The sequence below is a fragment of the Mustela erminea genome, chromosome 14 (assembly GCF_009829155.1).
Source record: "Mustela erminea isolate mMusErm1 chromosome 14, mMusErm1.Pri, whole genome shotgun sequence".
Classification (NCBI taxonomy): domain Eukaryota; kingdom Metazoa; phylum Chordata; class Mammalia; order Carnivora; family Mustelidae; genus Mustela; species Mustela erminea.
The window spans coordinates 87,263,796-87,280,663 of record NC_045627.1 but is presented as its reverse complement, the minus strand read 5'-3'; the positions used below and the strand labels follow the sequence as shown (position 1 = coordinate 87,280,663).

General features: G+C 49.9%; 1 protein-coding gene across 2 annotated transcripts in view; it reads right to left on the bottom strand.

Annotated features, from left to right (window-relative positions):
• DOCK1 (dedicator of cytokinesis 1) overlaps positions 1–16,868 on the bottom strand; it is a 491,527-nt gene that overhangs the window by 29,860 nt on the left and 444,799 nt on the right. For both annotated transcript variants that reach the window (XM_032314015.1, XM_032314016.1), the window contains exons 39-43: positions 7,412–7,501; positions 6,533–6,637; positions 2,372–2,513; positions 2,159–2,237; positions 148–232 (exon numbers count right to left, since the gene is read on the bottom strand). In XM_032314015.1, the coding sequence (XP_032169906.1) occupies positions 148–232; positions 2,159–2,237; positions 2,372–2,513; positions 6,533–6,637; positions 7,412–7,501 (501 nt within the window). The remainder of the gene's footprint in view (positions 1–147; positions 233–2,158; positions 2,238–2,371; positions 2,514–6,532; positions 6,638–7,411; positions 7,502–16,868) is intronic.

Below are 16,868 nucleotides of genomic sequence, written 5' to 3'. Positions count from 1 at the left end.
GGCTTAGGATTTGGAATTCGGATTTCTGCACACAAGGCACAAAGGCATCTAATACTGCCCTGTGGTGGCCTCTGAGGCCATTTTCCACAGGCAGGGGCGGTGGTGGTGGAGGGAGCCCTTTGGGGGTTTTTTGGTTGTTTTCTTTACCGCGAATTCATTGTCTGGGTTTTTCTCTCCCTTGCGTATCGGCCGAGAATATTCAAACCGCTGGACTTCATTCACCCTGTAAAAACTGTAGAGACAGATAAAGCGTTAGACATTTAATAACCCCCAAAGCAGCCGATATGCTTTTAAGACGTGGGGTCTGGCCTCCTTATAGGTCCCTGCATCCCTGAGAGCGTCCCCAACCCTGACCCCGAGCGGTCGCTGTGGCTTTCTCTCCCCGCCAGCCTCGGAAGAGAGATGTTGGCAGGTGGAAAAATTACCTTGAGTTTTTGCCTCTTCCCTGTCCCTGCAAACCCTCAGGGGAGAGGAGATGCTGAGTAAGAGGGAGGCGGGCACACACGGAGAACAGGTGAAGCGAAGCAGAGCGGAAACAGGCCTGTGTCCCCCACTCCTGTGTTTCCTCCTTCAAAATCCCATTTACTCTATTAGTTTAACTGAGTGATTCAACGATTAAGTTATTAAAATAATTTAATAATTTTTATTAATTTTTTAAAAAATTATGTTTCTAATTTTTTTTACTGTAAAGAATCCAGCTTTACTTATAATACTTTTCCTAAGAATTATTTTTCATTCTATAACACTTCCCATGGATTAGATGAGCTACTAATTGATATATTTTATTTATTTATTTATTTATTTTTAAATTTCTTTTCAGTGTACCAGAATTCATTGTTTATGCATCACACCCAGTGCTCCATGCAATCCGTGCACTCCATAATACCCACCACCAGGCTCCCCAAAACCCCCACCCCCCTCCCCTCCAAAACCCTTAGATTGTTTTTCAGAGTCCACAGTCTCTCATGGTTCACCTCCCCCTCCAGTTTCCCCCAACTCCCTTCTCCTCTGCATCTCTCCATGTCCTCTGTGTTATTTCTTATGCTCCACAAACATGTTTCTTATTTTTAAAAAGACCTTATATGCCTTCGTTTCAGCTCTACCAAAGGTAGAGTCTGCAACCAAAAGGACAGCACGCACGACAAGTGTGTCCTTTCTTTCCCTGGGGAAGGACTGGGTGGCACACGTGTACCAGAGGCAGACATCCCTCGTCAGCACTGAGACGTCGGCCACCTCCCCACGTCCCAGCCAACAGCCGAGCATCAGCTACGATTCGCTACTGGCTTTAATGCCTCTCTCCGAAATCCACCGCTGCAAAACTTGTGGCAGCCATCATTCATCCAAAAACAGATAAACATCAGTAAACAGAGTCCTGGCTGACCTGCCGCCACGGCTGAGATACAAGGTTAAAGAAAGGAGAGGGAATGTGCCGGAAGAACACAGCCCCCCACACTTCAGGATACGAACTGAGCAGATTCTGAGCATTATCAGGCCACCAAAGAGGTTAATTTCTTAACCAGAACATGGATCCCATAGAAAGAAAAGTCGGAACATCAACGGAACATCTCAAGCAGGGGGTCTCTACAGCACTGCTAGGTCAGGGGCAACTCACCAGAGAGGCATAAACCCTCAAATTCGGACAGCCGGCGAGTGGGTCTAACCATCAGCCCCATCATCCCACATCACATAATTGTGGGGTTGCAGGGATCTGGGGCTTCTCCACCCAGAAAAGCAAATGCCCCAATCCCTTGTCCTGCCTTACAGCGCGCAAACACTCTGGCCCTCCCCAGGCATGTGGACTCGGAAGTGCTGGGTTGGGACTGGGCTGGAGCCCCACTAAGCTCTGCGGGGACCACCGCCCCCACCCCAGCCCCCTGGCAGGGCATAAGGAGACCAGAGGTTCCCTTCCGTCCTCCCGAGTTTTCCTCGTCTCCCCACGTCAGGAAAGGAAGAGTCTTGTACCCACCGGCAGCACACACTAACCTCTTCCCTCACTGTTCGGATGCTAGAAACACTTTGCTTCCCTTGCTCTTCTAAGTCAACAGAAAGAGCATCTGGAAAGCGAATCAAAGGCTACAATCCACCGTCTGGAGGGTGAAATTCTTAGCGCCCCGCCCTTCCCCGGCCTCCCGGCGGGTGGCAGACACGGGGTGCTTACCTTACAATCTGCTCCGACACAGGCCTGTGAAATTTCGGGGGCAGATCGAGTTTGGGCTTTACGGTGAAGCACTGGATATCTGAGGGCAAAGGGGGTTAAGGACCAGCGGGCGGGGTGCGCGTCGGCCGCGACGGGGCCCCCAGGCCCACCCAGCCACCCAGGCGCACGGCGCGGTGGCCGCGTCCCATTCCGCAGGCTTGTCGGAAAGGATACACTGGCCAGGAGAGTTCTTAATGTCGTCGCCTGGTGGAGACGTTGTCTTCATTTTCTCGGCGTTGGGGAACTGGGTTAACAGCCGAGCTTCGAAATCTTCCCGGCGTTCGTACTCCTTCCCTCGGTAAATGAAAACTTTCCCCTGGAAACAATGACATTCATTAAATACCAGCGGGGGAAAGGCCAGGACCCACGCACGCGCCAACGCACTGATCTTCAAAATATGCTTTCTTTTTCCTTTTTTTAAGTCGCTGATTGAAGAACAGCTTGTAAGTGCACTAGCCTTGTGAATCAGCACCGCGCGACCGTGCACAGCAGTCGCCGGTGTCGAAGCAGCACCGAACGCCACACGCCCGACGGCCGCGGCTGCGCTTCCGTGCGACAGCGGCGCTCGGCTAGAACCACGGGGGACCGAGGGGGCCATCGGGGCCCGCCTTCGGGGAGGCGTGAGGCGGGCGGAAAGGGTCAAGGCACGAGGGCAAGTGGGTCTTTGCGGGTAGGCCCCGATGCGCTAGCCTTCGTCTCCCGAGAGGAAGTGAGACTCCGTGAGTCCGAGGTGGGCCTCACCGCTCGGAGCCCGAGCACGACCTTCTGAGGCGTCTCAGAGGACGCAGCCAAGGGCAGAGCCGAACCAGGGAATGGGGTTGAGACCAGAGGAGAGAGGGGTGAGGACCGGCGGCCTCTCTGGTGGTGAGAAACCGGAGGGCGATGGCAGCACTTCCCTCACCGCACGGCCGCCTCGTGTGAAGAATTACCCACTGATGAGTGGGGGGCAGAGTGTCAGAGTTCTCCTTCGAACAGCTGGCTTTTGTCCATCTCCCATGACACTCTGTCACCTCCATAAATTCTGAGCTGGAGAGCCCAAGTGGGGGTGCTTTTTGAGGGCGAGGTGTCCCTGGGGTGGGTGTTAGGCAGGCGAGCGTTCTTCCTCACACAGGCTGCCCTGTCGAGGCCATTTCTGTCTGGGTGTGACACGGTCCCTCAGGAAATGTAGCTCTAGGGAATTTTCTGCTTCTAGGATGTAGCAGGTCTCTGTACCTTCAGAGAGTCAACGGTGTGTCCTGAGTTGTCAACTGAGTCACGGAAAGGTGGCGATGGGTAGTGTGACGCCCCCCGAGCCTATACCTCCTGTCTCCCAACACCCTGCCCGGCCCACCTGTCTGATCCTGAAGGAAAACTGTAACAAGGAAAAGATGCCACAGGACCCGAGAAATGGAAGGCTGGGGCTGATGCTTTTCCTCACAGGATCTGTTACTTCAACCAGGGGACCCTGAGCCGGAGACCCTAGGCTGGCTGGCTGCGAGTCAGGTGCGGCCTTATCCTCTGTCATGACCCCGGCCGGACGCCCGAGAGGAGAGACAGCCAGCAGACAGGAGAGCATTCTGCTGCGTGTTCCTTCCCTCGTCTCCTGGAGACTACGTGCAAAGTCAAATTAAAGTTCGTCTAATTAATGAACTTTTAAAAGATAAAGAGAGATCCTACGGCACTCAGTTTATTTCCTTCCTTGGCCCTGACTTATCTGAGTCCTTATAAATCACTAAAGAAGGAACAGTTTAAGAATTGAATATTTTTTTTCACTTTGTGTTCAGGTATGTCTTAAAGTACCCATTATGGAAGAAAAATGTTCTCTTTCCCGAAAAAATAATGTCAAGCAGAAACCAAAGTAATATGTAGTCTTAATTAGAAATACAAACACAGTGTGGGCATCTTTTAAGGCCATATAAAGCCAAACATTTCAGAAATCCAGAAAGATTTAATGTATAACAGGCTACTGCAAGCTTGCATGCATCTATTACTCCCTGCACTGGAAGAAAGACACAATAATAAAATGTATATAAAGGCTTTAACAGAAAAACACTAGTGAGTTACAGATGAAAACAGCACTAACATTTTCTAGAAATGTCAATTGTTGTGCATTCTGAAGCAGTCCCTTCAAACATGAAAATAAGGGAGAAACGTACATACAGTCAGATATTTATTGCTTGTAAGAGCCATAAATATTAACATGAAGGCAAAAAAAAAAAAAAAAAAAAACACCAAAAAACGAAACCAAAGAAACAACCTAATGAGACCAACTCTCAAAGAAAAACAAAGCAAAAGGGACAGCCAATTCTCAGAGGCATTAAACAGCCAAACATTTCACCTGCTTTTTTGTAACTGCTAATGTCATTGTCAGACTGACCCCTGACAGGTGATCTGTGAAGCATCGTAAATATATTGCTATAGTCCCATGCAATTATTCAGGTGCGGCAGGGAACTGGGTAATCAGTTCAATATTAATCAAGCCTGTTAAACTCTTCATTCGCACTTCGCATTTTGTCCTTTGGACGGGGGAGGTGACCCAGTGCGGTCCCTGGAGCACACATCGTGTGTGCCCTCCCCGCACACACCAGGCGTCTCTTTGCTCAGGGACTGCAAAGTGCCCACCCCACCCCCAGCAAGTCAGGAAGCCAGGGCAGAGCTAGTCAGTGGCCTTAAGCCACAGTGCTATCCCTGGAGGGCCACATACGTGCTGGAACACCTCAGCACGGCACAGGTCAGCTGTGGTTTAGGGTTGGTCCCTCTGTTTCTTACAGACACAAATGGGAATGCACCCACAGATTCATACACATTAATTAAAGGCTTTAACAACATCGACTCCAAGCTCCTACTATAGCTGGGTTTTTTATATAAAATAGAATTGATTTCAAAAATCTTCCCTGATTTGGGGAACATTTATAACTTAATTTATAATGAAATGTCCTTTAGTTATTCTTTGGTAAGAAGACTGCTCCAGAATCTGGGCTTCTGACCGACCGCTGTCTTAGGTGTGTCCTGGCTCAAGGAGAGAGGGCTGACCAGCAGCGACAGGGCGGGACCCATGCCCCAGTCACGCAGGACCCCGAGAGAGTGCACAAACCAAAAGGTCACTTTTCGGAGCAGACCAGGCCTGCAAGGCTCACTGGTGGTTGTCTGATAAACAACATCAGGCCCTCAGCAAGGAAGTCCTTCCTGCTTGTGGCACCAAGGAGGATCTTACCCTATCGGGGACTTCCATGTGATCAGAACTACTAGAGCCAAAGGGACACACTCTGGGATGAGAAAAACCTCCTGACCAGATCTAACTGCCCCAGACAGCCGTGTTCCAGGCAAGAGACCGCTTTCCCGGAAACCAAAGGTATCACGCATGGTCTCCCAGCATGAGAGAAAACCATGTGTCTTAAAAAAAATATCGTAAGGAGTGATATGAAATCATGACCCACTGGTCAATGGCACCACGAGAAACTTCAAACAATTCTATTAGTAGGTCAAGAAGTATTTATTTACACAATTTCTCCTCCGGCCTCGTGAGTGCCAGGGAAGGGGCATCTGGCGGACAGTCACAGTGTGTCTTCAATCGTGTGTCAAATGACACACACCTGTCCAAGGGAGGGAGCCTGACCCAGAGTCCCCAGGAATGCGGCCATGGAAATCCACTTGCAATTGCTCATATAATTAAAAATATACATGGCAATATCATTCATAGTAGCCAAAACAACCCAAGCATTCACCAAAGGACAGACAGACAGTAAAATATGGTAACACTGTGCGGTGAAATATTACTCAGCCATAAAAAGGAGGGGAAAGCAACACGTGCTCCAACACGGATAACCTGAAAACACCGTGCCGAGGGAGATGGACCAGACACAAAAGGACGAGCACTATATGATTTCACTTTATGAGCTACTGATAACAGGCCAATTCCTAGAGACATAAAGGAGCAGGGTGTAGCCAGGGGTTGGAAAATGGGGTAATGCAGACTTACTGTTTAACTGGCTATGGAATTTCCCTTTGGAGAGATGAAAAAGTTTGCAGACGGATGACCGCACAGCAGTGTACGGAACCATCACTTAAAACAGGTAAGATGGTAAATTTTATGTTATCTGTACTTTATCACAATTAAGAAAAAAACACACGTAAATCCCCAGTTATGTTTAGGAAAAACCAGATGGAAGGTTTATATGCAGTCAAAGAAAATATTATCAGACCTTCTTTCACACCCTAAGCTAAGCACAGAGCTGTTAAGAGCACGGATTCAGACTCTGACCCACAAATGCAAAGTCCAAATCATTTCTCAGAATGGGAAGGGGCTCTTGAGCCAGGGAGCAACCCTGGCTCAGATTCAACAGAACCAAAATTTACCCGAAGGAATGTGGGGAATCCTTGTCCATAGTAGCCGACGGCGAAATAGTCTGGTTTAGGTCTTATCACTTTCACAATGTTTTCATAAAACTGAGCCTGTTTTTTCTGAAAGGAAGAAAGAAAACGCAGGTTTTAATAGCATTCAGTTTCTTCTAGAATCTTCCGGTGGGCTCTTCAAGCTTTGGCAATTCCAGTTGGGTGGGAGGGTGAGGATGTGGGAGGCTCAGCCCAGGACACAGGCATCTGGTCACCTTGCCATGTGGCCTTGACAGAATCTGTCACTCACCCCCAGTGTTTAGCAGAGAATCTGACCAGAAGAGCCGAATTCAGTAACCAGTAGGATTTATCCATGTTTCTGATAACCAAAGAGGTGCCACAGAAATGTTCTTTTCTTATAATTAAATAGCTAGTCTTCAGGATAAAAAAAACTGGTATCAATTAAATACTGGGATACATTAAAGAAGAATTTAAAAGGGCAGAATTCTGGTCTAAATTAATGGCAGGAGAAAGGTCTAGGCTCCTCTCCCACCCCCACCCGCCTCAGGGACGGGGTCAGTTTTAACCCAGCAGCGACTCTCAGCATCTTTCGGGCCGTCAAGAGCACTGCACGCATGGAGCCGGCAGTTGCTGACATAGAAAAGCTCAGAAAAATCGTGGAGTCTGGCTTCCAAAGCACTTCTGGGAATATAAGTGAGTACTTGTGGGCCAGAATCAGCCAGCAAATACATCAAGACCGTCCTCCTAGACAAAACGGAGGACCGTGGCCACAGCTGCAGAAGACCTGGAGAGAATCTCTGAATTAGAATGGAAAGGGAAATCCCAAAAAAAACAAGCACAGATCACCCGTGTTCGTTTAACTACAAAGAAAAGTGGACTTACCAGCAACTCACTGAGCTGTTCGTAATCAAACATCTCGTTTTCATACTGTTCGGCAAGTTCCTTACCAAGAGCAATGGCCTCCTCCCACATCTGTGAGGAAAAAGAAAGAAAAAGGAGAAAGAGAAACCCAACACGGAATCATGCAGTCAAAGAATGAAAGACTAAAATACAACTGTTCGTCATTTAACAATCTGGAAACACGCTTGCTGAATCTGAAAACACCATAGGAATAATGTTACAAAAATACAAGCATTTTCTAGAGCCTACAGTCCTTTGGCTCATAACCAGACGTCAGTTGACTAAACGGGGCCACTACTGGCTGGTCAGTCATGCTGGCCTCTGCCCAGGGTCAGAGCAGTCTGCCCACCAGCTCTGGCCCACTCTGTCCTCTCTCCGGCTGCCAGGCACGCCTGCTGAAGCCCGCTGGTCGGAGCAACAGGGGAGCCAGCGGAAGGAGCCACTGTACAGGAGAGGCTACAAGGAGCCTCGTTTTGCTCCTTTCCCCAGTTGTCCCATTAAACAAACGCTGGACTGTCAGAAAGAAGAGGATGTATTTCAGCTCTAAATGGAAGCTCACAAGGAGTTGCTTTGTGTAACTCTGAAAGAGGGAACTTTCTGGGGTATTAGTTTGAAAGAGGATTTCCAATCAGGTAACTGACTTATTAAAAAGCTGATAAATTTTGACATACAGAATACTTTGCTGATGCATACAGTAAGACCTGAATTTCCCTTATTTTTCTTGGGAAAATTAAGTGGTTTACTCAAGAAGAATAGGTCACATATGGAGGAACCATCTCCTCCAGGAAGGCTTTCTGGGTGCCAACTCTCATGCCCTCTTGATGACCCAGCATCCCCTGACTTCCAACCTTCTGGTTATGTAGAGAAACTGAAGTGCTTCTCTGTCATTCCTTCTCAGAGACCGCAAACCCCTTGAGGAACTGAGCGTTAGTGGAAACCACTGGACCACAGCCGAGGGTCTGCTCAAGAATGTTTATCAAAAGAACTGAAGCTTGCTGACTTCGAACCAGGAAAGCATGGCACCATTCCCCACATGTCCCCCACATGTCCGCAGCCAGGAACCATCCGTTTCCCTACTGCCACTATTCCCACAAGATGGCAGTGCTCAAGTCAGGACAAGTGACTCCGAACTTGCTCTCTGTCCAGCAAGTCCCCTGCCTTGTCAGGTGGGACTTCATTATACCCATTTTGCAGATAAGGAGGTTGGGGATCAGACAGATCAGTAAGTTGCCCAAGGGCACAGAGAGGTATACCTGGCCCAGCCGGATCTTCTTCCAAAGTTCTTGCTTTTGATGGCTGTCATAGTTTGGGCTGCTATATATAATAAAGCACTGTAGATGGGGCGGCTTAAACAGCAGACATTTATTTCTCACAGTTCTGGAAGCTGGAACGTCCAAGATCAAGGTGCAGGCAGATTCGGTACTTGGTGTGGGCTCTCGTCTTGACAGGTGGGCCAGCACCTTCTCACCGTGTGCTCCAAGGGCCTTGAGCGAGCTCTCTTCTTCTTCATAGAAGAGCAGGAATCCCATCATGGCGCCAACCCGACTCATGACCCAATATGAACATAATCACGTCCCAAAGTTCCATCTCCGAATACTATTAGGTGGTAGATCAACAGATGAATTTGGTGGTTCGGGGTGGGGAGGGAGGAACACAAACATTCAGCCCGTAACGACGATGATGTCAGAGCATTTCCAGCTTCTCCCACCGCCTCCTACTGGGATGGGTTTGAGAGGATACTAGGCTAACCATGAACCCCAGGCTCCTGCGAGAAACAAGCTGCTGGGCCCCTTCCTGGCACATCCTTGTTGCTAAGGACTCCTCTGCTGGTTGGTCTTTGCTTCTTAGGAGAATGACCATTGTGGGCCTTACCTATTAATAAACAGCCCAATAGATTTAAAATACTCTTTAGAGCCACTACTTAAATAAACCATCTGCTATTTTTTAGGAGGAAAAAAGCTATTCTGGAATAAGAGTTACACTTTAATACTCTGCAAGACAAAATAAAAATAAGCCCAGAGTAGAGAAAGATTTCTGAGATGGGACCAGTGCCCAGGGAAGAGAAAGTGGCCAAGATGCCCTTCCTGGGTCCACGCACCTGTTCCCCTCCCTAAAGTCATCAAGTCTCCATCCCGCTGGAGCGTTCAGAGCTGCCCTGCATTCTCTGTTTTAATCTGCGGCCTCAGATCCTCCTGGGTCCTCTGCCGGAGCCCAAACTCACATTTCTAGGAAGGAGAAGCCTCTCGCACTTTGTATTTCTTTAAAGCTCCAGTGACCAATTCTTCCCTTAGAGTCTTTCCATTTCAAAGAAAACATTACCTTTACTTGTGATTCTCTGTCAAGAGAATTTTGTTTAAGTTTTGTGCAAGCAAACACATACTCTATTAGCTGCCTAGAATGTTTGGGCATCTAATTTATTACCGAGTAAAAGCTTAATCTGTTTTTATCCTAAAAGACAGATGAGATGCTTTAGATACATATCAAAAGTAATTGTTTTTAAAGAAATGTTACGTCTTGAATAAATATCTTATCCGACTCACCCTGAGGTGACACGATTGTGTTTTCTATCAGATTCTCTATAAATACACCTTCTCCCAACTCCCTCCCCCGCCCAGGGCCTTAAAGGATTCTGCATTAGGGAGATTTTTGTCTACTTTTAATTGGATAGGGCTCGAAGGAGCGGGGGCAATTCCTATTTCCGATATGAACACCCTAAAAGATGCTTCAGTGCCAGGGAGAAGACAGATTCCATGCGATCAAGACCGAGATGACCTCCAGGAAAGAATTGCTCTGACCTGTGGGTTTGAACGGCCTGCCTCAGCTTCTGGGCTAGGCAACGAGGTTTACCATAGCCCTGAATGAAATAGCACCAGATCCTCACACGGGCCTGTTTTCTGATTAAAATCCTTAACCCACTTTACCACGTCTTGACATCGCGGGTTACTCCACCAGCTCTTGCCGTCAGAGGGTCTTGGCTCCTTCAGGCTTGAGAGGACCATCTTGTCCCCACCATTCTGAACCTCCCAGTTTCTGGAAGTCCCATTTCTTCACGTTTCATGAATATAATTTTTTTTTAAAAAGATTTACTTGAGAGAGAGAGCGCGCACAAGTGGGAGAGGCAGGGAGAAAGAGAGAGAATCTCAAGCAGACACCAGGCTCCTTGCGGGGCTTGATCTCATGACGCTGAGATCATGACCTGTGCCAAAACCAAGAGGTGGATGTTCAACCGACTGAGCCACCCTGGCACCCGAAACTCTTTTTTTTTCTTCTTCTGATGAAACTCTTCCCTTAATTCCCAGAGAGCAGTGGCTGTAGAGAACAGAACAGCTACAGATTTCCTATGGCGAACGACTCAGTTGATGGTGAGCCACTCGGGCAGAACAACACTGACCTCCCTGGACACTGACCTCTCCCTGAGCCATGGCAGACGAGAGAGAAGACGCCAGCCGGGACAACCGTCCTTTCTGATAATTCGGGCTGGCGCTGACTCGCTGGACCGCACGGACAACGCTAGTTTAATTCACTTACTAGTCTAAGTGACTCACTGGTGAAGATGCTTTTTGTTTTGTTTTGTTTTCAGATTTTATTTGTTTATTTATTTATTTGAGAAAGAGAAACAGCACATGAGCAGAGGCAGAGGGAGAGAGAAGCAGACTCCTTGACAAGCATGGAGCCGACGTGGGCCTTGATTCTGGGACCGTGGGCGTGGGATCATGACCTGGGCCAAAGGCAGATGCTTAACCAAATGAGCCCCCTAGGAGTCCTCAGTGAAGACGTGTTATGGGATGCCAGGTTTCAGCCGTTCCTCTGCAAGTCAGCTGTTTCTCCAGGCAATTGTTGGGGGAAGACTCATATTCAGCAACCTCTGAATTTCCCATCCCATGTAGGTCTCTCATGTCTGAATGGATGAAGGTGCTATGGCCTGGAAGAATCCAGAACTCCAGCTGAGGTCCCGCAGCACAGAGGGAAGCGAGGCAGCCCAGAAACAGATTTAGGTCTTGTCCAGTAAGCAGGTCCAGGAGCCTGTGCGTCAGTCTCTTTCCAGTCCCTCTAGCAGGAGGGGAGGGAGTCCCCAGAGAAAATGTGTCATGAGAAGGGTCAGGTGACTCCAAGGGCTGTGGCTCAGCTGAAAAAACAGAGACCCTGCAGGCCTCACCCTCTCTCTAGGCCTCTTGCTTTCCTGAGCCAAGCCCTATCCTGGGTCCTGGTGTTTTTACCTGGCGTCGGCTGATCAAATCAAGGGAGCCACATTTTTCCAAAGACATTTCTCAGGGACAGGGTCAGGCTCGCCCTTCCCAGCCCAGCAGGTGCACTGTCTCTGTGGTCTGCAGCTCAGAGCTGCCCGATCGGGCAGTCATAATATTGTCCTCCTCTTGAGGGGGCAGAGACAGAGTCAGCACCTGAGAAAGTTGGTCAGACGGGGCAGGAAGCCAGGGGGACCTGGGACTTGGGCTGGGCTCAGGGAGCCTCGATGACAAGGTTCTCAAACCACATCAACAATAAACCCTGCCCCTCTGAGCAGTCAGGTACTCAAGGAATCATTGCCCATCTAAGTCACGGTCATGAACCTGGCCTGTTTCTCCCCGAAGGGAAGACCTGTCAGAACAGGAAACCATCTGCTCAGCTTTTAACGCCCTGAAAGGAAAAGCGAGGAAGGAAAGATATCTTTATAACATAGAGGCTTTGCGGTTTTTCTTCTGGCCAGGACATCTGCAGTCCTGCAAGAGAAAAGCCTACGTCAGGCAGCAAAGAAGGGACGCTGCTTCGTTCCGCGGGGAGTTACTGGGCATCTATGATGGCAGCGGGCTCCAGAGAACAGGGAGAGGGACAGAAGTGAGGACAGAGAGCTCTTTGAGGAACAGTGCGGGAGGAGGAGACGGACAGTGGCTGGAGAGAGGAGTCAGAAAGAGAGAGAACTTCTTAAGTTGGGAGAAACAAGGGCACGGATGTAGGCAAATATGTATTATTAGCCTACAGAGAGCAAAACATGGAAGACAGGCTGGCCTGACGTCCAGGGACAGGCGAGGGGCTCTGGGGCACAGGGTAGGGGCGTGGAGAGCCCATCCCTCCAACAGGATGGAAGCAGAGCATACAGGGACAGAGACCAGTGGGGGAGGGCACACCAGGGATGTGTGGACGGGGGCGGGGCATCACAGAGCCGGGGAACTGCTTGCTGGAGAGTCAACTACTCGGAAAAGAGAGTGAACATGTGCCAGGAACGGAGCCTTGTCCCTCGGAATGGCTTTAACTGCCTCGTGGGAAGTCAAACCTCACTGGGCTTAGCTGGAGCGCCCCTTCCGACTGCGTAGCCACGTGAGGATACCGACCCTCGCTCTGCCTCAGGCTGCTGGGCTGTGCCGGGCACCCTGGCTCCTCCAGCATTTGCTCTTCTGACATCGGCCCATTTAAGAGGCACTCCGTGATCAGCTGACTTCAAGTCTCTGGAGACGTCACCTCCCTTTTGTGAACCCTGCTGCCGGCCACTTTGCCTGGGGCCCCCACATCCCAGGCCTGCACAGCTGCTCTGGCCTCCCCACAGGTCTCCACCCCCCAGCCCCCAGCAACACCGCCCTCCTCCGCTGGGCAAAAGGAAAAGGAAGTCACCGCTGCCTCTTTTCATGTGATCTCAAGGGCTCCTTGTGCCTGATGCAGTAAATCCAATCCTCAGGAGACGTACGAGGCCAAGGGCTAAGTGGCTCTCAAGTCTCCTACATCCATGTGTCTTGGGACCCCTCACCCCCGCAGCCTGTAGACACATTCCTTGGCATCCCCAGAAAAACAAGATGGCCCGGGAGCCCTCCGTGAGCTAGCACGACTCCCACTCCTTACCATTTCTGCTTCTCCCAGCCATCGCCAGGCAAACTTTATCTCCTTCCTCAGGAGCCAATCTGTGTGTCACCTCCTCCAGGAAGGCTTTCCTTTCTCCCTAAAAGAAGCAGTCACTCCCACACCTGTTAGACTGGTACACCCAGAACCCACCAGCATGACGGACCAGAGGAAGGTTTTACGTATCTGCTTGCACACAAGCCCGGGGGTGGACTAGCCCCCCTGGAGGCAGGCCTCCGTCATTCCAGCCCTGGCCATGGAACACCTGTTAGGGACCCTGCAGACCGTGGGGAGTAGTGTGGTTACAGACTCTAAGCACTGATTTTGCTCATGCTTTGATAAAAAGACAAATTTATTCCTTTTTTATAGGAGCAAATAAGTATCAACGTGATCTCTGGGAACACATTAGCAGGTCAGATTCTCCCTAACTGAACAGATGCTGGCAAATACCCAGACGCCCAAACACCTGGGGATGCTGAGAGTAACCCAGGAAGACGGTGACTCTGCCTGTGCCTGAATTCCCGCAATCGCCGCCGCGCTTTAAAAGGGAAACTCATCGGATGGGAAAACTTCACCCCAAAGACTTAGAGAAGAAATGGAATCATTTCACCAAATGCAGACACTGGCTCCTCAAATCCCTATTTTTAGTTCACAGGAAGACGCGCGATGCCTCATTTTTGACTTGGGCACAAGGCAAAGTGCGAACTTTGTCGAGGCGAGGTTATTTTAAGGGAAAAGGAAACGGAGCTGCGGCTGGAAGCCGAGTCGGAGCCTCGCCCCGCACGCCGGCCAGCAGTCCTGCTCCCTCTCCAGGCGCCGCTGGGCTGCTTCCCAGTTTCCGAGGTGGCTTAACGCGGCTTACTGCGCACTCCCGCACTCCGACGCCGCTCTCCTGATAGCGCGGCTGCTATTTTTGCCTCATCCTCCATAGAGAAGCCTGGTAATTTTCAGCGAAGCACTTGGATTAAGGGCTTTATTGAAAATTACTAGGCCTCAACCAAACACAATAAGGCAGACAATGCAGAGCGTGTTCGGGAAAGAACACCCGTCTGCCAGGATGAAACCCGACAGCAGGCTTTCAGGGGGACGCTCAAACGGGTGGTAAGAACAGAATGGAGAAGGAGCAAGGAGTGGTTATTAGCCCAGGAAGGAAGAACTGTAAGAGAATGAAAGGGGCAACAGATGGAAATGACGTTTTTTGGAGACAGAGAAAAAGATGAAAAGCCCAAGAGCTTGGCTGAAAGACATTCAAAACTTTTTAAAACAACAGAAAGGCAAAAATAGAAGAATGACTTCGTGTGGAAGAAACACGGAAAGATAACAGGACGTAATTCAAAAGCCGGAGTGTCCGGTATTAAGCAGCAGAAAATCCATTCAGCATTAGTGTTCAGAGCACAAAGGCAGAGAAAGTTTTAATATACTCCAAGCCTGGTCCCTTGTCCTCCGCCGTCCCTGCAGCCCCTGGGACGCCTTCCACGGGCACCCACTCCTTCACTGCCCGCCAAGGTGTCTGAGGGACGTCCCTGCCTTGGATTCTGTCCCTGTGTCCCTTGGGAAGATGAATAAATTTAACAGTGCAAATGAGCACTGGAATGCGTCAAGGTTCCGTCCATTAAGGACATAATGAAGACTTTCTTAATTACACAGGGATCCGGCCACATGGTGACAGCCTGCATCGGTGAAGCTTTAACTGAGTCATACTTTTGCCAGACTGAGGCCCTACTGAGTTTCCATTTTAGAATTTCGTGATCCCCAGCCTTTAAATCCAATGATGCCATGAGGTCCCCTTACCCGGATATATGTTTTTAAATCAGAGCTGTAATGTTTTCTCCTTAAGATGAAATAAATGTGAGATCACACCAAATTCTTGTGATTTAAATGATCCTGCATCCCGCGATCGCGCAGATCACGCCGCGCAGATCGTGGCGTTGGGGGTAGAACCTGGGTCAGCAATGAAATCAGAGGGCGTGGCCCACCCCGGACGCCCTCCCGGTCCTGCTCACTCACTGAGGAGCCTCCGCAGCCATCCTGACCGAGAACTGTCGTTTCTAGAAGATGCACAGAATCCAGGAAGGAAAAACGGGTCAGGTTTTGCAAGATTATCTTTGTCTGATCTGCAGGCTCTGCAGTGAACGTGGTGCTGGAGAACCAGCAAGCATCAGGCTTGGGAAAGGGGGCTGGGGAAGCGTTCCCAGCCTCCCCAGAGCTCACACACTGCAGAAGTGAGCTCAGGGCTCTGCCCCCTTAGATCTCTCAGGGACTCAGAGTCTGGGCCAGGAAGCAAGACCACACAGAGGAGACAAAGGTGCCCAACGGAAGGCACTTTGTGGTAGGTCTGAGTGACGGTGCCCTTCTGAGTCTTTGCTCAAGTGCCGGCCGGAAGGGGCTCCACTCAGTAAAGGACGAGCCGCTGATGGTGGTGGAGCTGCGCCTGTGTCAGGGTGGGGGTGGGGGAGGGGGAGGGGAACTCCCTGCACTTCCCATTCAATTCTGTTGTGAACCTGAAACTGCTCTCAAAAGTAAAGCTTACTAAAAACGTTTTTCGCCCGAGTGTCCAGTTTCTATGAAGCCCCGGTCTCCCTGAGAGGGACACAGAAGCTCAAGGAGCTTCAGCCAAAGCAGGGCCTGGTGACTGAGGTGGTCCCTGGACCTGCTCCCTTGTCATTACCAGGAGCCGCTTAGAAATCTGCAGCCTCGGGCCCTATCCAAGACCTACTGAATCCCAGTCTGCATTTTACCAAGATCCCCGGGTACTCAGGGGGCTGAAAAGAGCGAGATATTCAAAGCACGGAGACAGGAGACATAGAAATAGTTCTAAGGCCAGGGCAAAGGGTGCCTAGGAGACATCTTCATGGATGGTGGGGGCAGGGAGGGTCCAACATGGAGAGAGCGTGGGAACACAACAGCAGGTGACAAGGGACCTTCCACACCCAGGGAAGACCATGGCAAGTCCAGGCAGTTGGGAATCAAAGAGCATCAGGCCTTTTCTCGACAAAGGCCAGATGTTGTGGGTAGAGAGAGGCTTGAAGGAGGAGGTGGGGGACCCCAGGGGCATGGGAATCTTTGAAGTGCTTCAAGCCATGCTAGATACTGTGGCCACACACTTTACTGTATGTTTCATGAAGTGTGGTGGCCCCCGGGGAAGAGTGGCAGGGAGAGGGGGGCAGGCCCCTGGGACTAGACGCCGGGAGGAGAGAGCTCATGCAAAGAGGACTGTGGATGAGCTGGCTCTAGAAGGACCTTCTCTGTCCAAAGACTGGAAGTGCTCAGCGGGGCCTCAGGTAGGATCCTGGCCCAGCCAGTGCAGGTATCAGAGCGCGTCGTTCCCAAAGGCACTTAAATACGTAAATCACAATGAGAGAATGTGACTCCTCCTTCAGAGCTTGGAAACTGAGAATGAGATTATAACTGATTTTGGTCAAAGCAGGAAAGAGAACAACATACCTGAGGGGCATAATGCTCCATTTTAAAAATAAAATAAAATAAGCACCAAAAAGCTGCCTCTTGCTCCAACAAAGCTTTGTTGGTTTTTCTTGGTTTCTCATGGTTTATCTTCATTCACAGCTCTGTTTCTGCCTCTTTCCTTTCCTAACATTTGCCCCGTGTTTTCCCT